This window comes from Ailuropoda melanoleuca, chromosome 1, assembly GCF_002007445.2.
Source record: "Ailuropoda melanoleuca isolate Jingjing chromosome 1, ASM200744v2, whole genome shotgun sequence".
Taxonomy (NCBI): domain Eukaryota; kingdom Metazoa; phylum Chordata; class Mammalia; order Carnivora; family Ursidae; genus Ailuropoda; species Ailuropoda melanoleuca.
The window spans coordinates 127,041,219-127,065,636 of NC_048218.1; the positions used below are offsets into that span (position 1 = coordinate 127,041,219).

General features: G+C 46.1%; 1 protein-coding gene across 2 annotated transcripts in view; it reads right to left on the reverse strand.

Annotated features, from left to right (window-relative positions):
• LHFPL3 (LHFPL tetraspan subfamily member 3) overlaps positions 1 to 24,418 on the reverse strand; it is a 554,295-nt gene that overhangs the window by 43,332 nt on the left and 486,545 nt on the right. Inside the window, exon 3 of one of the 2 annotated variants that reach the window (XM_034666784.1) lies at positions 9,352 to 9,399. The exons of the other annotated variant lie outside the window; for it this stretch is intronic. Within the exon in view, the coding sequence (XP_034522675.1) occupies positions 9,383 to 9,399 (17 nt within the window). The 3' untranslated portion in view covers positions 9,352 to 9,382. The remainder of the gene's footprint in view (positions 1 to 9,351; positions 9,400 to 24,418) is intronic. 2 annotated transcript variants of the gene reach the window in all.

Here is a 24,418-nt window from a genome sequence, read left to right on the forward strand (position 1 = left end):
GGAGTGCAGGTGGAGAAAGCAGACAGGATGTTGGTGGTAATCCTGAAGGTTCTCAAGGTGGGGGGAAGCAGCTTGGGGTGCTGACAAAGTCTGAGCCCGGCAGAGCGAGACACACGCTCTGTCCACTTATATTTGGGAGGGGGTCTCTGGAGATAGCTCTGCTTGGGGACCCAACTGGGACAGGCAGGGAGGCCTGTGAGTTGTGTGTGCTGTAAGATCTGAGCCTGTCTTGGGTCTCACAGGCTGTAGGGGAGCCCCCAGGAAGCCCCCTGTAGTACTGGGCTACTGGTAACATTTGTAATGTCAAAGGGGCTGAGGAAAATTCTTACAGATTGATTAGTTTGGGTGAAAAGAGGTCTGCAATGCTAGCTTTCAGGGCAAGCCTACAAGAGCTTCAGGATGAGATCTTACAGTTTTCATACTGACAGTGAGACAGCCTGGATTGGATTCAGCCTTCATAGCAGGAGGTAGCCTGGGACCCAGCTCGAATTTACCAACTTCTTTCAACTAGATTTTACCTGTCACAGAAGCTGCTACATAGTAACGACTGTGAACCACACGAGAGAAACCCTGTTTCTCCCCTGCAGAACCTTCAGCTAGAAACCTCTCTGCTGTTCTAATGCACAGCTTTGTTATTAGGCATGACGTGGAGGGGGCCAGGATTGGGAGCCCAGAAAATTTTTACCAGCAGTCAGAAAGAATAAAAAGACTGAATCTCACACGTTGAAAGGTGTTAAAACATTAGAATTCTTCAGATGGCACGACAAAGAAGATTCAGTTCCAAATTTACTGTCCCCAGGAGTGGTTTTGCTCGAGTAAGAACAGCCCAACTGGCAAAGTTATTCTGACATCACAATAATGCGAGGGAGGTGCAGCTACCTCTCCTAGGAGCGTTTGAGAAAGGAGGCCAGGCAGCTGAATGGCCTCAAGATTGCTTAAGGACTTTGGGGGTTCTCAGTTCTAATTCTAGACTTTCTATGGGATGGAGTGATTTGGTAATTGGGAGCCTCTTGAAGCACACATCTATTTGTCCTGCATCCCCAGAGCCTGGCGTCCACGCCTGTTTCATGGACTTAATACAGAAGGAATCACCAGTGGACTAGAAATGAGCTGGCCACATGGTGGTATAAAATATTCACATCTGATAGCATCACCTCCTGGGTTCTGCCTTATTAGGGAAAGGAACACTACTCTGACAGCTGGAATGGTGTTGAATAAGAGCCGGCATTCTAGAAGCAGGCTGCTGGGAGGGAATCCCTGCTTTCTAGTTGAAGAGCCTCACTGAGCTATAGTATCGTTATCTGTAAAACGGGGACAATATATTCATACCTCCTTCACAGATCATCGTGAGGATGAAATGAGACAAAAGAGACAAAGCCCCTGGCATGCAACAGAATCACGATCATGCAAGGGAGTTGGGAGTCTCTTTGCTGTCAGGATTCCCTTTTCCCCTAAGCCTGGGATTCACTTCTCATCCCAGTCTTGTAGCCTGGGGTTTTCCTAAATATACCAAACATGCTCATAGGCCTCTGAAGGTCAGTTAATGTACAGAACCTTGGGCAGGTGCCCAGGTCATAGTATATCCTCAAAACCTGCTTACTGAAAGGATGAATGTTGAAAGACATTTGCTCTCAACCTCTGGGAATTGCAAAACACACAAATTAGTCTTACTAAGCAAGTGATTTAAAGATTCCCATGTATGCAACAGAATTGCTGGACCCTTATCTTTTGAGAACACAACAATTCACTGAAATCAATGAAAGTGGAGGTCCGTGGTTCTCAAATTTTACCACATACGAGTTTCTGGGTTAAGTCAAAAATCCCCAGAGAGTGAGAATCTGAAGATCTGGGAAGAATGTGGTCTCCAGCATTTTAAACCAGTCCCCCAGGTAGTTGATGCCACACTTTAGGGCAGCCTAAAGGTCTCTGTCGAGAAAATCTAGCGGTGACTTAAAAATGTGGTGGGTGCTCATCTAAAAGCAGGACTCTGTTTTTTCTTTTACTTTGAGGTGTCCTTCTTTTTTCTTCAATGGGTAAAAGAAGAATAGGATTGAAATTACCTTCAGTCATAGACTGGGCTGGGAGAATATGGGGTTGAGCAAGTATAGACAAGCTTAAGGGATTTGGCATGAAGATCTAAGGTCATTTGGACACACTCTGTGCCTGGAAATCACCCACAAGGGCTATGCTCTTGGATTGTAAAGCTAGGAACCTGTTTCTCGGTCTGACATTTCAGGAGCACTGTATCTTCTCCTTCAGGATGAAGGAAGACATATTCTACAGCGCCATTATAAATAATTCAAAATCTAAGAGATCCTAACGTGAACCACAAGAATATGACTCACAGCACACTCCAAGTCCAAGAAGAATGCCCCTAGATAAGCCTCCAAAGTCGATTGCTAGGAAATAAATGCTACACCCTCAGTCAGGAGGAGAGAAGTGTCTGTGTATTTCCATGATTTTTCTAAGGAATTAAACTCTCCTGGAATCTGGACTCCGCATTTAACCTCCGTCTGAGGTCATGAGTCTGTTCCATCACGGAGGTGCTACCTGGCACTCCTCTCCCCTCCCCTCCTAATCTGTTGTTGTGGAATGTCGCCTTGAACGGGTCTTAAGATTCAATTATTAATCAGAACCAATGTAACAGGTTGTTGATGCCAGGAATGATTTTTTTTTTTCAATTTGCAAAGCTGGGATAAGCTGATCAAGGAGAATGGTACAATTTCATAGGAAATACATTAAGCTTCCCACGCCTGCCTAAAGAGCTTACGGAGGTTCACAAGAGTGCAGAGAAAGGTGTGTTTGGGTGGATACATTACCAGTCGGTGGAGAGTCATTATGAGGAATTTATAAGCCACAGTAACCTCAGTTCAGATAAAGTTTTCTTAACCTGGAAGGAAGGGCCAAGTTGCTCTACTCTCTCTTGTAGCTATGAGAAGCTACAAGCTTATTATCATGAGGCGCCAGACTTCAGACAGGAGGGTGATAAATGACCTAAGTCATTTGCAATATGCTGGAAGTGCAGATGTTTGCGTTGAGTGTGCGAAACTACATTTTAAAAAAAGATTTTATTTATTTATTAGAGAGAGAGAAGGAAAGAGAACAAGCAGGGGGAGTGGCAGAGGGAGAGGGAGAAGCAGGCTCCCTGCTGAGCAAGGAGCGGGACTCTGGGATCATGACCTGAGCCAAAGGCAAACACTTAGCCAACTGAGCCACCCGGGCATCTCTTTACTTGCTATTTAATATCCTTCTAGGTAAATAAAGTTAAAACTTCTAATTGTTAACATGAATTTTATCATTACATTGTGCCATGCTAATTTTAAACGTAAATGTAAATGTCAGAGCATTTAGCTCATTTGTGCAATCCCTGAGATCACGCAATTTGTCTTTTGTCTCTGGAGGATGCCTTGAACTGGCTGGAAAATACCAACACGGATTCGGGAGGGTTGGGAAGAGTGGGTTCCCCCAGGTATGGAGCGGGTTCGAGAGAGCTGGCTAGGAGCATGTCACACATGCTGGGAGCCCTTGCCCTCTGTGCCCACTCAGGCCTGATGGCTGCTGGCATCACTCCTCCCATCCGCTGATGGACTGACGCATTGTTCCCTGGCTTGAAGCAGGTCCTGGGGAATCTCCCCTTCCCACCCGTGGTATCCCCAACCAATGGTGATAGGTTACCCCCCAGGGTACTGCAATCTTTGGACTCAGTAACTGGATGAGGCACGGGCAGTAGGTCCATCCCTTACTGAGTTGCAGCCTCCTGCCGGATGTCCACCAGACAGACGCAGCACCACCATTCCGGGCCCGGTAGCCACTGCCATGCCCTGCCCCAAGATGCTGCGGGACAGGTGCAACCAACCAGGATCTTCCCCACCTGTGCCCAGGCCCTTCCTGGGGCAGAAGGTGGCAGCGGTCACTGGGCAGGCCCAAGGAGGGGAGGCTGGGCAGGCCCAGGTTCCAGGGGACAGGAAATCGGGCGGAGAAATGCCCCTCCCCCTCCAGCTGGGGACATCTGATGGGTGTGGCAGCAGGAAGCAGGGCCCCATAAGCATTCTCTGAGCCTCCCCACCCCCTTGCGTGCTCCAAACTTCCACTACCTCATCAGATTTCACTTACAAAACGCAGTTTTAAGCCTGGGGCTGCACAGTATTGAACCCCAAGCGTGGGGCCCTTCTGAGCTTAGGACCCTATGGGACGACACTGGTTGGTCGTGCACTCTTAGAGCTGACCCTGTGTGTGGGAGCAAAGAGCAAACGAGCCAGAAGAGAGTCAAGGCCAGTCCTGCCCATTTCCCGCTCCCAACAGGGTCTCGGATGACCCACAAACATCTCTCTGAAGAGTGGATTTGTTCCTTGGCCCTTTGCAGCTCTTCTCTTTCTTGCTTCCTTATCTCCCCCTCTGTGAGGACAGATGGGAAATCTTTTAATTATGCTTTTACAGTCAGGAAAGGCAGCAGTCCCTGCCCGGCGGGGTGGGCCTGGCTCCAGCAGTTCCCGCTGGTGAGGCCCTGGAGCTCCTGGGTGGGATGGGTGCCTGCTTTCCAGGAGTGAGGGAGGCCCAACAAGAAGAATGGAGAGAAAAGGAGGGAAAAAGCTGCAGAAAGTCACAGAAGCACAGAAAATAGGGGAAAGGGAGCACAGGAGGATGGATAAGGGGAAGAAGACGGAAGGAAGGTGGGAATGAAGGAAGGGAGCCAGTGCTTTGCCTGCTCTACTGACATCCTGGAAAGAACAGAAGCTTGACCTGATCAAGCTGTTGCCCCCAGCAGACAACATCCATGCATGCTGGTGTCAGACAATGACCATGAGAACGAGTGACCAGGAGTGTCAGCTCCAAGCCTCCTGCGTGGCTCAGCACATCCTGGGAAGTGTGAGTCGGCATGTTAGTCTTCTCAGTGCTTCCCGAAGAATGAATGCCCTGGGAAGGTGTGGGTGCTCTGGAGGGAACGGTGCTGGGGGGTGAAATACGAGTGTGACATGGCACAGAGAATAATGGCAAAGCCTTTCTGGAGTTCCCAGCAGGGCCCAGAGTTGTGTTGAGGAGAGCTGGGACATTTCAGTCATGAGAATCTTCACGGAAATTAATTCTACGTGTCCAGGGTGATCAGTGCAGAGGCCACACAAGCCAAGGATACTCACAGCCTCAGGTTTTGAAAACCTTTTCTTCCTGATGATGGTAGAATGACTAGCCTCTTGGGTCCTATCGGGAAAGCACCATTAACTCTCTTGTTGTTCAAGAAAGAGAAGAAAGACAACTCACTACTTGATAGGCTCACAGCCTAGAGACAGCTTCTTGGTCAAGGCTGGCATGCCACCGCAGAGATCCAGACTCCTAAGAAGCCACAGGCTTCCTCTTCTTCCTGGTCTCTTAGTAATTAACATCACATTCCAGAGAAAGAGCTCACTTTCGGCTTATGATACAGACTCCACCAAGATTCTCCTCACGGCTACAGCAAAAGCGAGTCTGTGACAACATGAAAGACCTGGAGTATTCTGACATACTTACTGAGATCTCTTTCATGACCAGCAAGATGTGAAAACAGTATTTATCTCTAATTCAGAAGAGGGAGCTAAGCTGTGCTAGAGAAGATGGTCCTGCTTGTTCTAGAGCAGAAGTTCTCAAAATGGTGGTCTGTGGATCGTCCACAGCAGAATTACATGGAAGAATGGTTTCAAAATCAGCTTTCTGCATCCCCGACTTCAGAGCTACTAACTCCCTGTGGGGGAGGGGTCAGAATCCACATTTTAAATAGGCTGAGAGTTTGTAATCATGCATCTATTGACATTTGTGAATCAATGCTGGATGTGGTTCTCAAACCACGGAGGCGGCCTCAGGACCACCTGGAGACGGTTGGGCCCCGTTCCCTGAGTTTCTGATTCAGCGGGGCTGGGGCAGGGCCTGGGAGTCTGACTTTCTTTAAGTCCCTAAGTGATCCTGATGCTGCTGGTCCGGGACCACACCTTGATAACACCACTGGGTTACAACAATTACAACCATTTAGTTTTGTGTCCCGTCAGGGCGTAACCTAGGATCAGAGTGTGGGAGGCGGTGGTGGTGGAGGGCTTGTTTTCTGTCGCCCTGGGAGGTAAGTGTCTGGGGAGACTGAGCAGGGCTGCCTGGCCCCCAAGCCAGGCTGGTCTACCCAAAGCCCTCAGGGAGCAAATGTAGGCTGGTGTGTTTGTCAGGCTTCTGTCTGGTGGCTGGCTTTTCAGACTCTTAGGAGCTTGGCTTGGTTTCAGGTAAAAGTGGAGTTACGAGTCTGTTCTAGGGCCAGCCGTGAAGGATTGGCCAAACCTGCACTTCCGGTAGGTCCCACAATTAAGCTGGAATCACCACGGCACCAAAGCAAGCTGAGTTCTCATCACATGGCTAGGAGCCTGCTGGACATGTTCACGGGACAGGCCACCAGGCCTCCGGGCTGATGTTTCAGGGTTCTCAGGCCATGATGCTCCCTTTATTCCCCGTACAGAAAGTGTTTCAGGCTGAGGCCTCCACCCACCCCCAAGGACACCGTGGTATAGAGGGCAGCCCACAGTGAGCGCGAGGTTCCTCCCCACTTGCTCAGATGCATGCAGCTACCAACACGGCCACTAGAGGTCTCAGCAGGACAATGATTATCTTAGGAAGGGCCAGGAAGGACCTGGAAGAAGCTGGGGAAAGTGCTTATCCCACAGCCCCCTGTATTCTCCAGCAAAGGCAAAAGTAACATGAGGAGCCCACCACCTCTGCCTGCCTGTCCAGGATCCTCAGTGGGACAACTGGTCTTGCATGGCTGCCCAAGGAGGCTGTCTTCCTCTTCAAACTGTGCTAATGGTTGTCCCTGGAGAAGGGCTGTGAATACCAGCGCAATGATGGTTGCCAGGAAGGGGCCTGCAGGCCCTTCGCATCATTTTCAACAGCAGCTCCCTCCAAAGGACCTGGTGGAGCGACATTTTTTCAATCCAGTATGAGGTACCACACAAATGCAGCTCTAAGAGTCCTCTAACATGACCTGGTTTTCAGCCAGATTTGCCCTCTGAAGTCCCCAATCCACCAAAGTCACAGCTTTTTTGCTGGGGCTACATTTTGTCCAGCAGCATTAGAACCTAAGAAGTTTGCAGGCAATTACCCACCTCTGTGATTCCCCCACTCCTTGCCACATCCCGACCTGCTCTTCCCACCCAGCTTTGAATCAGGGGCAGATCCAAGGAAGACGGCGGCAGACCAGATGGGCTACTTTGAAAAAAGATGCACGTTAAGCTACACTTGATATACAGGAGCCAAAATGGGCCAAATTGTTAAATCACATGGCGATTCTTTGCTATGTAAAAAAGATTCATCATAAAAATGCCATGGATTTTCCATGGAAAAAGCAAGCCCTGTTAAAATGACACTGAGTATTTGGTTCCTATCTGCATTTCTATAGTTTGATGGGAACAAGGGGTGTATCTCAAAACTTTGCTGAAGGTGGCATCTGCGGGCCTCTCTTGGCTTTTCAGTTAGTCTTGGATTGCCTCAGAGACTCCCCTGGCCCCATTAACTCAGTAAGCAATACACTGGGAAAAGAAAATGTAACCTTGTTCACGTACTGGGCCTGACATCTTGTGATGGAGAAAAGTAGACATCAGCTAGCTAGCCCCAAACTGCAGAAATGGAGACAACCAAGTCTGGAGTTCGCTGTGTCTCCCTCGGTTTCAGGGGACCGCGTAAGGAGGGCAGGCTGCCTGCTTCTCACCTGCGCCTTCTCCCTCCTGCCTTTGTCCCCCTTCGGTTGGTAACAAGAGACTCATGGGGCTCTTTCTCGGGTTTGTACAGCCCGAATATAACTTTCTTCAAAATTCTGTAGTGGGAATGAATGTTGCTGGGAGGACCCGAATGAAAGCAGCCGGAGGTTCATAGCAAAGTCAGCATTATATACTTACCGAAACCAGCTGTTCTCATACTTTTTTTACAGGTGAGGAGCCTGAGGTCCAGAGAGGCACCCAGATATTTATGGCACAGCCCGGACTGGGACCAGAGTCTTTTCTTGGGATGTAGGCTCCTTCACTTTCATTTTCTTTTAAAAAGAAAAGCTCTTTGGCTGTGCAGGGGGTTCTCTCCCAGTGAGAAATGAGTTGGGATGATACACTGGTGAGATGCTTCAATGAAAAGAGGATGACTGAGTTTTAATCCAGTCTCTGCCCTGTCATCCTGGGCAAGTTACTTTTCCTCCCAGTCATCTTCTGCGAATTAAGGGGTTTGGAATGATGGACGCATCATCTCTAAGATCCTGTCAGCTCCAGAATTCTGTGCACATCTAAATGGTGGGTTGGGTCTCAACACCGAGGGGACATATCTCATGAGAGCCCCTTCAATTTTAAGTTCTTGTCATCTCTGACAACTGAGTTGGAAAGTTTCCTCCTTACTAATGCCCACTGAACACACACTTGAAACTTCAGTGAGACTGAGAACAAGCAGATCTAGCCCTGAGATTGTTGGCAGGTGGGGACGGCTGTACAGCAAGACAGGGTCATATTTTAAATGTTCCAGATATTCTTTTTTTCAGGCACAAACTCCTCCTCCACAACTTATTTATTCTGTAAGTCTAACTTTTCACATATTCCATTTACTCAAAGTGGAAATATAGCTTATGTGGATTCAGGGAACACCAAAACACCATTGTGTGAATGAAGGGCCAATAGAGCCCATTATTTGGCTTACAAACCATGTCCTTTCTCCTTTATGATCTCATGTTTAATATGGGTATGTGTGCCCATCATATACATATGTAGAGAGAGAAATAATACATAAACGAGAAGGTTACTACTTCTCTCCATGGCTCCGTTTAGCCCTGCCACAGGGTATGATGGCATTTATTTTCACACAGCATTCCTTCCTACAAAGACTCACAGAACCATAATCTGTTTAGGCTGGTGGCCCCAGAAGGACACTGCACAGTTAAGGCGTGCGATCGGTGACCACGACCAGCGTGAAGAAGCCCACAGATGTTTCCACGCTGTGAAGCCAGGTGTCACCGCAAAAAGGTGGACGCATGCCTAGAATCCTAAAAGCTGACAATCTAAGGGCTCATTGTCGGAGAACAATGACCAAACAAATTCCCCAGGAGTCCCCGGCTCCTTCCCAGGCAGGTGCCAGGCTGACAGCTGCACGCGCTCTGGCTCTTGCCCAGGTGCCGGGGATTGTGGGAGAGAGAAGCACAAATATAAAATCAGGAACGAGGCAGATCTATGGCTTAAAAGTGACGGTTCATGCGGCCCAAGCGCCAAGCGGCGAAAGCGGGAGTCAGCGGAGAGCAGCGGAGAAAACATGCGGGGGCAGTAGGCAGAAGCGCACAACACAACAGCTGGACCCACAAGGAGCCATGCTCACACTTACATGGTGTGGTCTCACACTACCTTAGTTTGCTTTAAGCATTTCCGTCGTCTGAGAGTTTGGGAGGGAAAAACAGAAGGGTTAAAGGTAAAACAAATGAAGAGCTTGCACTTTATTTTTCACGGTTAAAAAAAGAACAATGTCATTCCTGGCCATCCCAGTCAGGCGTGCAGAAAGACACACGTGGTGGTTCACAGTGATGAAAGGCAGAGTTCTGGGAGCCATATCTTGGTTTCATATCTTGTTTCTGCCACGTGCTAGCTGTGTGAACCTGGCAAAAGTCTTATCTTTCTGGGCCTCAGTTTCCTCATCTGTAAAATGGGTCCAACAGGAGCACTTACCTCATAAGATGGTGGTGAGGAGGGCATGAATGAATACACGTGAAATACCTGGAAGAGTCCTATTCACTTATAATGCACTGATCATTATCTAAGTATTAGATACCATCGTTATCATTAGTTTTTATCTTTAGCTTCCTCAAGCAGTACCACCCAGACTAGACGATCAAACATTAACGGAAAGCCAAGGACTCACAGAGAATGTTAGATGCTCGATAAGAAAAAAAACAATAGAAACAAATCAAAGCATTCAGGAGAAATAAACTAAGTTGGAAACACACAGGTCGGGCAATAGTTTCAGATGTTGCAGTAATTCTTTGAGGGCATTATTTCAAATTCCAAAGCAATTCAGGGTAGCTTTTAAAGAAAGATAAATAAAAATCAATCGCATACCCACAGATCAATTAGAACCCCGAGGCCCAGTTCATGTTGGACTATTCAAGGCCATGTACGCATCATCAGGGATTACCCTTTGGACTGATGGCGTCTTGTGTTTCTGAACTGGCTTCTCGCACAGAATTGCTGAAAGGCACTGGTACAAGGATGGGAAGGTCATGAGAACCAAGTGGTTTACCAGGTCAGGCAGGAGGACAGGTTCCACTCCTTGCTTCCTTCCCAGAGCCGTTCTGTCAGCTCTGGGCTCACTTGGAGGGATATTGTGGCTCCGCGGGAAGGCATGGAATGCTGGCGCTCCTCCTGCTCCCTTCTTCTGCTTGCTACCTTTGTCACTTCTTATTCGTCACTGGCCCAAGAAAGTTTCCCAGGGGGAAACTTCAGGTTCCTCCTCTGTCACTCTAAGTTTCCCACTTTCTCCAAGGCATGGGGAATTGTGTTGGCTCCCTTTGGAATGAGAACATCTAGACAAAGTCATGTGGTTAGTACAGTTGGATGGGTGGGTGCTAAATTTTTCAAAGGAGAAAGGAAAATCAACGTTGGAAGTCTTCAGCTGGTAGAGGACAGAGGGAGCGAATGATAAGGAACATGTCCGTGTCTGTTTCGCCTAACTGACCTTTGCCAGAAAGTGTGAGTCCCAGGCTGCCCCCACAGGTAGGGTGCTCCCCTCCACTCCCCTGAAGCATAGACACTGCCACGGTGTTCAGCTTCCAGCTACACGCATGGCGTGTGTGTGTGTGTGTGTGTGTGTGTGTGTGTGTGTGTATCTGTGGTGCCCCACGGGGGGTGGGTGTGCTCTGAGAAAGCCCCCGCTTTAAGCAGAATTTTAACCTGGATACTATTCTTATGTGCAAAGGTACCCCAGAGTTGAATTCTCCAGCTGCCGGTTGGGCTGCAGGCTCCTCAAGGCTGGGCCTGGGTTTTCCTGTCTTGGGCAGCCTCTCCCTGTCAAGGAGAGCAGGCCCCCAGCAGCAGAGGGGGTTAGGGCTGCCAGTGATCGCAGCTTTGTTTGGCAGGGAAGCTGGCTTTTTAAAGACACAGTCTGAGATCTTTCCCAATCACAGGTACTGTTTCAAGGACACAGGTTACAGTGCCTGGGTTCTGGAACTCAGACAGACACCTTGATCTGTTCAGCACCTTTGCAAAGGGATGCTATTTATGTCATCAGAAGGTTGTGCGGGCAAAAGAGCAAATGCGAGAAAGGGGCCGAGGATATTTAGAGAAGCAAAGAGATTTCCAACCAGGAAAAGTAGACCTAATGAATTGATGTTTGCAGAAATGGAGACATTTAAACAGAATTATTAAGCAATTAGCCAAATTATAACTAGGATGGGAAACACAAGATGATCCCCAAGGGAATCATTTCAAATAAGTCATTCTCTTGCACTAGAAGGCTTTCATTCTGTACTGTCTGGAAGGTCATTACTTTAGCAGAAGAGATAGAGGCAGTCATGTTTTCTTGGTTGATGGGACAAGCAACATCAAGTTTCTGGGAGGGGTCAAGGAGCCCATCAGGCCACAGGACCACATCTGAAGGGCTGGAGCCCTTGATGCAGAGAAGCTGACCAGGGCACCCTTGTCCTGCAGTGTGAGCTTTAGTATGATCTAATGGCCGTAGCTTCTAAGCTCTACTCTGGGTCCCAGGCTCCCATCCTCTCCAAGGCAGTACAGATACACCCAGGTGTCAGTTGTCAGGCTAAGTTTCAGCGGGTAGCCCACATAGGAAAAAGGCCAAAAGAATGGGTTCTATCACCAAATGAAGGGCTGATGCCAGAGTCATTTTTAGAGTATTCTGATGTTCTTTGCTTTAGCTACAGACTCAGGTCTCAAAGCAAACTACTTTTGGATCCCTGAGAATTATCCCCCAGACCATAGGTATCATGTCCCAGTCAAGGCCGAAGCAATGGGACACACTTTGTGTGCATCCTTCCATAGAGCAGGAGAGGACCTCTCAGAGAAAAGGAATGGCATTACCCCCACCAAAAGGCAGCTCTGTCCTGGTGTTTCCAAGCATGACCTTTTCTACTATAGACCCAGACAAGCCTTGTACCATCACGGGTCCTGCTGGACCCCGTTGACTGTTCAGAGGGCTCACCAAATCCATCAGTCACCCTTACGGTGGTAGATCAACTAACAGCCTGAGATTCTACTCATTACATGTTTTTTCCTATAATACTCAAAACACAAAAGCGGATATAGCCTTTATGTTTCCACTTGATTTACTCACACTTGAGTGAACAGCTGTCTCGTTCATTAGAAACTTTATAAAAACCACAAATGTCCCTCTGAGTAAGTATTTCTTTTATATCTGGGTGATCTGCACTAAGCCTCAGGAGTCTGGGTTCGATAGCTTAATTTCCCACTTCCTAGGTGGTAGCAGGTAATAGGTGGAATCCTGGGTGTTGATTTTCCTTCGAATGCATCCCCTCCTGGGCCTTCAGCACTCAGTGGTGGAGGTTAGCAATGAAAAGAACAGGTATGCAACAGAGCTCTAGTGAAGATGAGTTTTAGTCGAGAGGCCTTTCAGAGGAGAGATACAACATGGCACTGTCATTTATGGCTGGAATCAGAAATCTAGGCTGGACATGACCTTGGTAATTAATGACCCAGTCCACTGCTTTGTTTTACAGATAAGTATATGAGGCCCCCAGAGGACCCGCGTCTCAGCCTGCTGGAGAGTCAGGGTTAGTGGTGGACGTGACTCAGGATCCAGACAACTGCACCATGCTGTTCCCCAGTTGCAAGAGAACGTAATTTTCTAAGCAATGACATCCGTTAGGGAACAAACTGTGAGTGCTATGCCCAGCCTGCCCTGCTGAGTTTAGAATGGGTTAATCTCGTCGTAGGCTAAGGGCAAAGTTAAGAAGCTGCTTTCATTCCCCCAATGAGAATAAAATCAAATAGTCTACGGTCTGCCTTTAGGTCACTGGTCCCCCAATCTGAATAAACCATGGACCCCTTTAAAGGAAAATAGCCCTCCAAGACCTATGATAAGCTCCCTTAGCCAGCATTTGAGAAATATTTTCCTAAAAAGCCAAAAACTCATTCTTTGAACATGATTTTCAATTGAGAACTGTCACTGAAGAAGGAAAAGTTGTATCTTTATATTTGGTAAAATGAAAGCATAAAACTTAAACATCCTTACTAAACCCAGTGACACCACCCCCCTCCACCTCCTCGCAAGAATATGTCCCTGAAATTCAATTCGAGAAACACTGTTCTAGCTCAGAATCCATCTCTTGTTCTCTTCTCTAGGCCCATTAATGAACTTCCCCTCCAGCTTATGTTGCTTTCCACCTTCGCTCCTGGTAGCTACCTTTCATACAGAATGGATGCTTTTTAGTTCACAGTTTTGCAATGGAGCCTGTGTGTCCTGTTATCTCGTCACCTGCTCTCTCTCTCTGAATCTTGGGTCCTTTGTGATTTTCTTAATATTTGCTTTAGATGAAACTCCAGCCCAATCCTGCCCTGGTGGAACAGTATTTTTATTGAAAATGCTAGTTTTGTAGAAAGAAAGAGATAGAGGTCTGCGGTCTGCCATCCACTGGCATCAGCCACTGTCTGGATTTCGGGAATGAAGTTCTACCAGTTAAAATGCACTTGAAACACCTCAGCTGGCCTTGTACGGTAGTTAAGTTCTGTGTTTTACAATCTTGCCAATTTAACAGTGCCATCCCGTCCTCCCTCTGGGGTGACAGGTGGCTAAAAACACATTTAGATTTTCCTCTGAGGGGGAATTACTCTCTCTGCTCCGTGTCTCACAGACGACTAGGAATTTGCCAGGGACCTCCCCTTGGGAATGTCTCTTCCTGCCTTACCTGCTTTCATCGACTCCTGGGTCAGTATTCTCTTCATTAAGAATTCATTCCCCAGTGGCGCACATAAGCATGCTAGAATTTCTTGGCTTTTACAGTTTTGGGTTTTATGAAAAGCAACTTACAAAAAAATGGGATGGGTCTCAGATCTACGTTATTTTGGTCAAAAAAAAAAGGCCATTTCTTTATACTTGCACCTTCCAACGGTAGCCCCTGGACACACGTGGCTATTTAAATTTAATTAAAATGAAATTCAATTAAAAATCTAGTTCCTCAGTCTCTTCAACCACATTTCAAGGGCTTGAAACCCACATGTGTCTAAGGCATGTATCAGAGCGGATATAGAACGTTTCCATCATTGTTCTTTGGCATAGTGATGCTCTGAAATATTCATTATGCATTAATAAAATTTGAATGCAAGATGCGTACTATGCTCTAGAAGTTGGATTCTGAAAAAGATCCAATGAAACATAAATATGTAAGACAACTTCAGTCAAAACCCATCTGTAAGTGCTGAGGAGAATTATTGAATAAATGATACAGTTGGAAGTCTGGGTGTCTTTATGTTCAAGTTGCGCAAAGCCTTGTCATTTAATTGAGATTCTGAGAAGATCAGCTTTTATTTAAATGAAACCATAGAATCAACTTTCACTAAGTGGAGGTATGTCTGTGAGGTTGGGGCTGGTGGACATGCGTGGGGAGGCCTATCAGAAGCACCTGGGAACTTGTGTCAAACTGGACATTGTCTCCCTTACCCAGATAAGACCAGGAGTTTTTTGGGGGGGAGGAGGGGCGGTGTTGCAGGTGGAATCTGTATAGCTTGAAAAAGCTCCTCAAGTGGATCTCATGGGTTTTCTCCACCCCATCCCCGGAGTCGGGAACCACTGCTCCCCCAAGTGGCTAAACTATTAGGGAGATGTGCCTAATGGCAGAATGGCAAGGACCATTTATGTAGTTTAAGCACCTAAATCCTATATAGCTTATATCAGAGTTCTCTAGAGAAGCAGAGCCAAAAGGATAAATCGGAAGTATATGTGTTTTCCTGGAGAACCAGGTAAACCAGTGGGATAATTTGGTCCAAGTCCAAATGCCTAAGAACCCGGGGAGTTGATGGTGTAAGTCTCAGTCTGAGTCTGAAGGTTTGAGAACCAGGAGTGCTGATGGCTCCCTGAGGGCTCAGAAGAGGTGGACATCCTGCCTCAAGCAGGAGTGCAAAGTCACCATTCCTCTGACTTTTTGTCTCTTCAGACACTCAGCGGAACACCCACTTGCATTGGTGTGGATGTCTTTTTTACTCAGTCTTTTTCACTTTTTTTTCTATTCTGGAAATACCCTCACTGATACACTCAGAAATAATGTTTTACTAGCTATCTGGGCATCCCTTAGCCCATTCATAGTTGATTCATAAAGTTAACCATCACATAGGTTAGGTTCTGATTACAGGAGCTGGTCTCATGGGCAGTTCTGCACAAAGTCTAAGCCGAGTGGGTAAGCCTTCTGGTTAGCAAGGTTATACTGTTTCTCCAAAGCAGCATGGGTAAATGCTGAAGGCAAGTTCACAGAGCATTAAACATTTATTTGTTCAAGAATGACTTATTGAGCATCTAGTAATATCTGTCATATACCTTGATAAATTATTGTGGAGTATGGTAATATAAGTAAGTAATGATGCTGGAGAGTGGCCGCTTAATTCCTGCGTGGGCTTTGGAGTTAGCCTGAATTTGAGTCTGGTATGCTTCAGCGGTGTCCTTAGGCAAATTAGTAACTTCTCCAAGGTTCAGTTTCCTGCATTAAATTGGGGATAATGCTTACTTCATGGGGTTATTATGAGGTTTGAATGTTGTAAGGTGAACATTCAGTAAAATCTAGTAACTACATTATTATCAGAGTATATAGTTTGGTGAGGAAGACTTACTGAAAAGCTGTGCTCTACCTAACTGCAGAGGTGGCTGGTTCAGCTGATAATGAAATGGTGCTAAAGATGTCAAAGGTGCAGGTTAATCCCTGCAGCGTCCAATCAGTTGTAGGGTAGACCAGATGCCCCTGCCTTTAGCCCTGGCATCTCACAAACATGTGCTACCCTATAATCAGGATGACGCTATATGGACAATCAAATGTGAGCGCTAAGAATGATCCAAGATGGAGTCATTTCTAGTTCCTTCCTTCAGAGATGAGCATACTAAGGCTCAAAGTGCTTTCCCAAAATTTAAACACAACCTATTGGTGGCAGAGCTGAGGTCGGAACCTAGGGTTTCTGATTCTCTGTCCCGTGTTGTATATACATCAATAGCCTCCAAATGGAAAAGAAATCTTCATCACCATGGAATATTAGGAAAGATGCCTATCTATTGTCACTGGGATTATTTTGAAACACACTGCATTAACTTCAGAACCCAGAAACCACACTGGGTGCAATTTTCTTCTGTCCCCAGTGATAAATTGATATCCTATGAGACATATCTCCTAGAAGGAACTCTAAGATGGCAGACTCACAATCTATAAGAGCCAGGTGTTCTTGGGATCTAGTCTGTGGTATATTCCAAAAGTTAACCTAGCATATCACTGCTCAGCCAGGGTAACGCTTCAATTCTTTCTGGAGTATGGCAATGACTAGGAGAGCATAGCAGACTCCTGAAAAACAGGGTGCTGGGAGGTAGAACACAATTTTATGTTCACCACAGCCCTGATACCACCTTTCTTGGTTTTCAATTCCCAGGGCAGGTGGTCAACTTCTTGCTCAATCCTTGCTTTTATCTTGTCACCTCTTAAAAGCACAAAGGGTGAAAGAACTGTGGGCTTTTTAGATTAGAACGTGATGGCCTCTTGGTCTTCTGAGCACTTCTTTCTGTGTGGCAGCTGTGTAAGATGGCTACTCCAAAGACAGTAAATACCTCAGCATGCAGGGCCAGCCATGCCCAGTGACAGTAAAGAGAGGGGCAAGACAGCCAGGAGGCACCTTTACAAATTTAAGTCCAATTATTTCCCTCCCTGTCACAGCCATCCAGACTCCCATCACAGTTGGAATGAAATCCAAACTCCTTTCCCTGGCTTATGAAACCTATGGGATCTGGCCCAAGCCTACCTTCCAGCTTCATCACACCATTCTCCCTCTCACCCATCCAACCAAACTGGCTCTTCATTCCCATCTTTGGATCTTTGCGCTTGCTCTTTCCACCACGTGAAATTCTTTCTCACTGGCTGTTGTTGGCTCAGTCTCCAGATTTTGGCTTAAATGCCACATCCTCAGAGGCCCTCCCTGAGTAAAAACCTGGGGGGGGCACTGTCTAACATATCACCTGGTTTAAATTCTCTGCATGGCGCTTTGAACTCTCGGATATTTTCTTGCCTTTTAAATTTATTTATTGCCCATCTCTCCCTATCAGAAAACGAACTCCAGGAGAAGTGGGACTTTGTTTACTTGGCTCACTACTTCAGGTCCATCTTCTAGAACTGTGCTTAACACATAGTAGGTGCTCAAAAAGTATTTGCAGAATGAAATAAGTGTATAAACAAGTGATGACTACTGCAGGGTCACATCTCATCCAAGTTTACCTTCTTGCTGGTGGTATTTGTACCTGCAGGGAATCTCATAGGCTTTAGATGTTGCCTGCCTAGATGCAAAGTGTGTAGTTCCATGAACAGCAAATCTAAAAATCACTCTTACTAGTAAAACACACAGCAAACATTGGTTGATTAAACGATATTTAAGGAGTGCTTACTCTGCGTCTGATACCAGGGTCTTTATGAGGATTAATTCAATTAATCTCAATACATCAATCTGGTAGGCACTATTCTCATTTCCATTAGTGAGGATCAGTAAACTGAGGCCCTAATGGTTAAATGTATTTTCCATGGCCATACAGATGGTAAACTGAAGGGCCAAGATTTGAACCCAGGGCATCTGACTCCAGAGGCCACCCTGTGAAGTGTTACAGAAAATTCACAATGGAACCCATCCAAGGGAAGAGAATGCAAGGAAGGGAGTGGATGGCAAAGAGAAAATGCTAGAGAACATGAATTTTTATGTGTTTAAGGAATATAAATTTGGCTGACAATTGTCTCCTACCTGAATCAAAATAAAAGATATTTCTACCTCTGCAAGGCTGCAGTGGCCTCCAGTGATGTGAGGACATCAACTGTACATCTCAACTGAGATGAACAAACTTTTCAGCACTACAGACACCTAATAAAGGAATTCCTTGGGCATGTTTCATCCAAACCATCAGGAAACTGAAGCTGCCTTCCCTGCCTCCAGGACCTGCGCACCCACACTGAGTGGACCATGCACATGCGTGTTGATTAGCTGGTCAATGGAACATTGGAAGCATGTCAGTTGATTTTTGGCTCTAGATCTTCCTTCTGTCCACTTGCCACCGTGCAAGTGTTTGTCCATAGCAACTGTCCATAGCAACTGTCCATAGCAACTGTCACACCTTATCTGGCATCTGGGCTTGCCATCTTGATCCCCCTTGTCCAGCCAGACCCCACTGATATCTAATAGTTCTCAACAAGTGATTTCAGGAGGCAAACGATGCTACAGAATATTTAAAGTCAGGAGGCAAACGCACTGGGGCCGTCCAAGCACATCTAGGAGATACAGAAGAGGGAGAATGAGGTGAGGATTCAGAAGGAGCCTGGGGCTGGGTCCCCATGGAACCTGAGACAGGAAAGTCCTCCCGAGGATTTAGTTACTCTAACCATCTGGTCTGACCTTTTGCATCAAGTAGAAATACTAAACAGAAAGATCCCAAGACAAGGTAGCGAGCCATGACAGGAAAAGAGCTCGCTGAGGTGGATGAAAGAGTACTCTAAATGAGAAATAACAGAGCAAAAGATATGCTTTAAGACTCAATTTGCTAGGTTAAATATGCTTTACAGAAGTATTACTCTGTGACACATTTGGACGGAATGAACATGAGTTGTGAAGAAGATTCTCTCCTCAGATGTATGCACTCAAGCCCTATGAATTAAAGTCCCTGAATGTGTAGCTGGGAGCAAAATTTGGTCCTTCATAGTTACCCTCTATGTTCTTTATGTTCATCGGAGGATGTAACGCTAGGAGTATTACTAGCTCCTGACAGAATGATGGACGATACAACTAACTTTAGATTTTCCACCAGAAGAGGCCACTGCAAGTTATCTGCTGCATCTAAACCCTCAAACACCCCAAATATTCAAGCCTATCTTCTGTGCCAAGCTCTTTTATGGTAGCAGAAAATGACAAAGGACAAGGCTGATTTCTACAAGTTTCATTCCATTTTAAAGTTTTCTCACTATTCCAGCTTGGCTTTCACCAATATGCCACCGAAATGGCAAGAGAGAAAAATAGGAGAAGCAAGAGGGCTGGAAAAATTTACATTATACACACATCGTTAGTCCCCAAAGAACTGAAGGGCTGATCAGGGAGAGGGACTGAGATGGCCTACCGTACGACAGGCATTTCCTCACACCGTCTTAGTCCGAGGCAGGTGTTCCCAGCCCTCCTTTCACAGGTGAGGACAGCGAGGCTTTAGTCCCTCACCCACAGTCCCCTAATGAGTAAGCAGTAGTGCAGGCTGCTGAGGATTCAAATCCACAGTCAGCTGCTCCGAAGCCCGCGTCTAGCATCCTGCCTGCGTTGTACAGCATTCCGCGCCTCCTTTTCTGATGTATTAAGATGTTGTATGAGACATTACTTCATTCATCTTCACAATCTTTTCACGATGCAGGAAAATGCCACTGCCTCTTACTTTTCAAATGAGAAACTGGTGCTACATGACGGCTCTCAGACAATCTGGCAATCTTGTTGGGGTGCCTGGTGGTTTGGAGTAGGGTACATGTGAGGACGGCATGTGGGGAGGGGCGGGGTGAGGGTACACTGAAGGGGGGGCTACGGGTCTCTCTGCCATCGTGGCAGAGCACTGCCCTAGACTTTCCTTCTGATACAGGAGATAGTTACATACAGGCTGACATATAGCTCCACACTCTAAATGATGCTCTTCCCTTTTTTTTTTTTTTTTACTATTTTTTGTTTTTCCTTCAAAAGAAACAAACCATTTTTTCTTAAAAGAAAAAACACTTGTAAGTACAAAAAAGTTTTGAGAGCGTGACTAGTTTCCCTCCAAAGCTCTCTTACCTAAGTTGGAATTGCCTGAATTGAATTTTCTAGCAATCAGGGGGACGGAAAACGGTGTAAACTGCACTTCTGTCAAAACTCTCTAATTTCAGTATCACTGTTCTGCATGGACACTATTTTTTTTTTAAATTAAGAATAAAAGTGCAGCTTGATGACAGTATTTTAAGATAGCTTGGATATGAATAAAATTTTTAAATTGTAAAGCTGAACATGATCATATGGTGAAATGGTCAATTTCTGGATATAAATAGGAGTTATAGGGAAAATGTTATCAAAAGAATGATTTTTATTCTTCCTAGTCCCTCCCCAAGGTTGAGCCTCCATTTCATTTGTTGTCCAATCAGGTCACTCTTGACAGTGAAACTGAGAGCTATTGGTAATTATTATTATTAGTTTTTAAAGATTTTATCCATTCACCTGAGAGAGACAGAGAGAGAGAAAGAGAGAAAGAGAATGAGGGAGGAGCAGAGGGGGAGGGAGAGGGACAAGCAGACTCCACGCTGAGTGCGGGGCCTGATGCGAGGCTCCAGGCTGGGCTCGATCCCAGGATCCTGAGATCATGACCTGAGCTGAAACCAATAGTTGGATACTCAACTGAGTGAGCCACCCCGGAGCCCCCTATTAGTAATTATATCAGGTCAGCAGGTATAAACTGGGACTCCTGGGGAAACCAGGATGGATACCCCTCCTATGGAGCCCAGCAATCCCCGACTTAAAGGCACCCGTGTGTGACCTCAAACACTCCTCATTACAGGAGTTAAGTCTTTTATTTTTTTCTACTCTCTTCCCTTTATTTTTGCCCACTTCTGCTTGCCTTTGATGGTGGGCAAGCCAGGCTGCAGAAGCTTGGTCAGTGAGAGTGGAACCCTCTGGGAGGCCTTCATGGGGTGATCTGTCTCCCTGAGGAGTGAGAGCTGTGTCTAAGTCCTGAGACCAGTGGGCCAGACTGCAGCCTGGACCCTTTAGGAGGCTTTGGCCTTTGAGAGTTTGTATGTCTGGGGACAATTTTTCCTTTTACCTGTCTGCTTATGCCCTTTGTCTGACCTCTTCAGCTTCTCTGGCCTGGGGAGACTTTACCCAACACCCTTGTGGTTGGAGTCCAGGAGGGCCAGCTGGATGTGCTCTCCTGAGTCCTACTGGCCTCACTCCCTGGGAAGGACTGTCAGGCCAGTATCTCTTGAGCACATGTCTCATACCCTTGGGACACCTCCCCTCTGCTAGAAGAATATATAAGCATCTAGGTCTGTTGGTTTCAGACAAGGGGACAAAGTAGGAGGCTAGATGTGATTTACTGAGCTCTCTGCTTCCTGGGGCAGGAGCTCTCCCCTCTCCATCCTGTGAGGCCGTCCCCTTGACCTTTCTCCTGCTAATTCAGTGAGCAGCAGCACCCTCCTGCCTGCCTGGGGACTTTGAGGGGGGCTGGGGACAGAGACCCAGGGGCTCTGCTTCCCTGCTCCCAAGGGGGAGGTTGGCTGTATTTCTGACACCATCCCATATGAAGAGGCCTGGGGCTGCGTAGGAGCCTCTGCTGAATGAGGTCCCCAGGGTTGATTTATGAGTCAGGCATGGCAGGAGTGAGGGGCAAGGGGTCTAAAACTAGGGAACTGATAGACCATTTCTGCTTGCTCTTGGGTTACCTATGCATGGATCACTAGTTCTGCTGTGGGAGTCACAGCTGAAGAGAAATCCAGTTCAGAGTAGAATGTGCAGGATTCTGACAGTACTGTTTGACCAGAAGGACCTGGGACAGGCAGTGTGGAGCTGAGATGGTCTGATGAGCACAGGACAGCTGCTTTCAAATATGCAAAAGGGAGTGGTCTAGAAGAGGATCTAGCCTCCAAAGGGTGGTGGAGGCCTCTGAGGGATGGGTCTTCACCCAAAGACAGAAGACATCTTCTGAGACATCTTCATGGTGAGATGGGCCAAACATTTCCAAGATAGCTTTAAGAATAAATTAAATAAAATACATATTATTCACTGAATACTTTCCATTTGCTAGGTTCTTTACAAAGGAGAGAGACTGCTAATTAATTATCCACTATCTATTCTCCCCTTTTGCCACAATCCCCTATATTGTTGGGGGTGCTAATGTTTCCACCTAAAATCCTAACTTTTCCAGTCTCCCTTGAAGATAGGTATGGCCAATGAATTATAAATCGTTGGGTGAATTATAAATAAAAGTTGTTGGGTTAAAAAATCAGCCAGCAGGCAGGCTTTTTTGTCCTTCCCTCTTCTTCCTTCCTCCTATCTGGAATGCAAATGTGATGGTTGGAGCTGTAGCAACCATCTTATGATCACAAGGTAATCTCAAGGATAAAAGCCACATGCTAAAGATAGGTCAGCACAATAAAGAATGAAACTGGGCCATTCTTGAAGTTATGAAGCCCTCTTGTCTACCCTAAACTGCTACTATTAGACTTCATATTATATAAAGAAAAGTCAACCTCTATTGGTTTTAATGCATTATTATTTGGGTTTTCTGTTACAGCAACTGACTTAATCCTGAAACACACACTTATTTAATTCTCACAACAATTCTGATGATGGGTCTCATGATATTCATTTCATAGACAGGGAAATGAAGGCTCCTGGAAGTTAAATAACTTGCCCGAGTTCACACAACTAGACAGTGGTAGAGTTAAGATTTTATCCTGCATCCATCTGACCCCAAGTCTATCCTATTCCCATATTTCTCCTTTTACAGAGTAGCTAATGTGTGATGGTGAATTCTGTACCAACATTTTGGACGTAGGTGGCCTACTCTTGCTGTCTACATATTCTCTAGTCCATCAGGCTCACTGTTGCTTGTCCCTTGCCAACCTGAGGGGAGAAGTGAAGTGAACATTTGTATCCTTCTGACCTCAGCCCCAGTTCTTTCTATCACTCTCCCACCTGAGAACATACTCTTTCTCCTTCTCAGACATGCCTGGTTGAAATGGATAATAAAAGCTAAGTCTTGTTCCATCTTGAGTTACTAGATCCTCTGCTTCTAGTGTCTACTCTGTGTGTGTCTAGACACCACCTGAGTCACATGAGCATAATTCAAAGAAGGCGAGTCACAAGCTGGGGCCCTGCACTTTCCAAGCTCCTAAATCCTGTTTGAATAGCTTATTAGCCATCTCTCTTTTTTTCCAGCTTAGTGGCCATATCAGCAAATGTGGAGGCTGATTTACAGTTTGTACTTTGTGCACTCTCTGAAGTGGAGCGAAAAATTGAAAGGCTTATGTCAAGCCCATTCATTCACAGACACATTCAAGATCAAATTAATTTTAAAGCTCTTATGGGCTAATTTAATGTTTCTAAGTTTTGCTTTACAAATCTATAGTGATTTTTTTATGGCATAATATATATTTCAAGCTAAAGCTATTGTTGACTTGGAAATATGATTTTTTTATATAGCACATTCTGGGATGAAATACATTGTCGGATGAGAAACTAAGCTCAGAATGGAGAAACCCCAAAACTGCTTAATAAGTCCAGTCACCTGGAGACAATTATCCAGGAGGGCTCAGAGTCAGGGAGTGTTGTAGCCAGAAGGGCCCGAGGAATGATCCAGTCTTGCCCTGCAATTTTAGAGATGGGGAAACGGAGACCTAGAGCAATTAAGTGGCAGTCAGGGGTCATGTAGCTGGTTAGGACTGGACTTGGCCTACAACCTGGGCCTTCCAAACTCTTTGTTCAGATAAAAGATACTAACAAAATATTTGGGCGATAGAATTTTCTGGAATGAACTCATCTTCCTTCACTGAAATTATTTATTAATCTCGGGAGCTGTCAATACTCTTCTCTGCATACTGTGCTGTAGGACTGGCTCTGCGTCTGACAGCAAATACGACCACGCATCACTACTTCTGTATATCACAGACTGCTGCCATGTGTAATCCTACCGTTGGACACATCTCTGCTTACCTTCTCATGCAGACTCTGAAGTTCTGCAGGCCGGGGACTCCATGTTACTTTGGTTTTGTAGCCCTTACGGGACAAGCCAGTCACACAGTAGACACTCAACAGGCACTACTTGGGAGAATGAGCAATGAAAACAAAGTAACCTCTGAGTATCAGCACACTGTCCTTTAAAATTCTACCTTTAGTTTTTCCTTCCCACCATGTCCTTTCTCTCTGTGTTAGCCTTTTGGTGAAGATCACAGCCACTCTGAACCTCTGTTTCATCTGGGATTTCCCCAAGCTGATATGGCTTATTTGGTCTTAGGGGTGGACACAGATGGGTTTGCTAACATGCCACTGTCAGCCCACAGGGTGCCTTTGTGTGAATTAGAAAAAGTAACTCCTTCCTGTAGGCTGGTGGTTCTCAACCAGGGCAAACTTTGGATCCTAGAGGACATTTGGCAATGACTGGGTATATTTCGGATTATTACAACTGAGGGGTGCTACTGGCTTATAATGAGTAG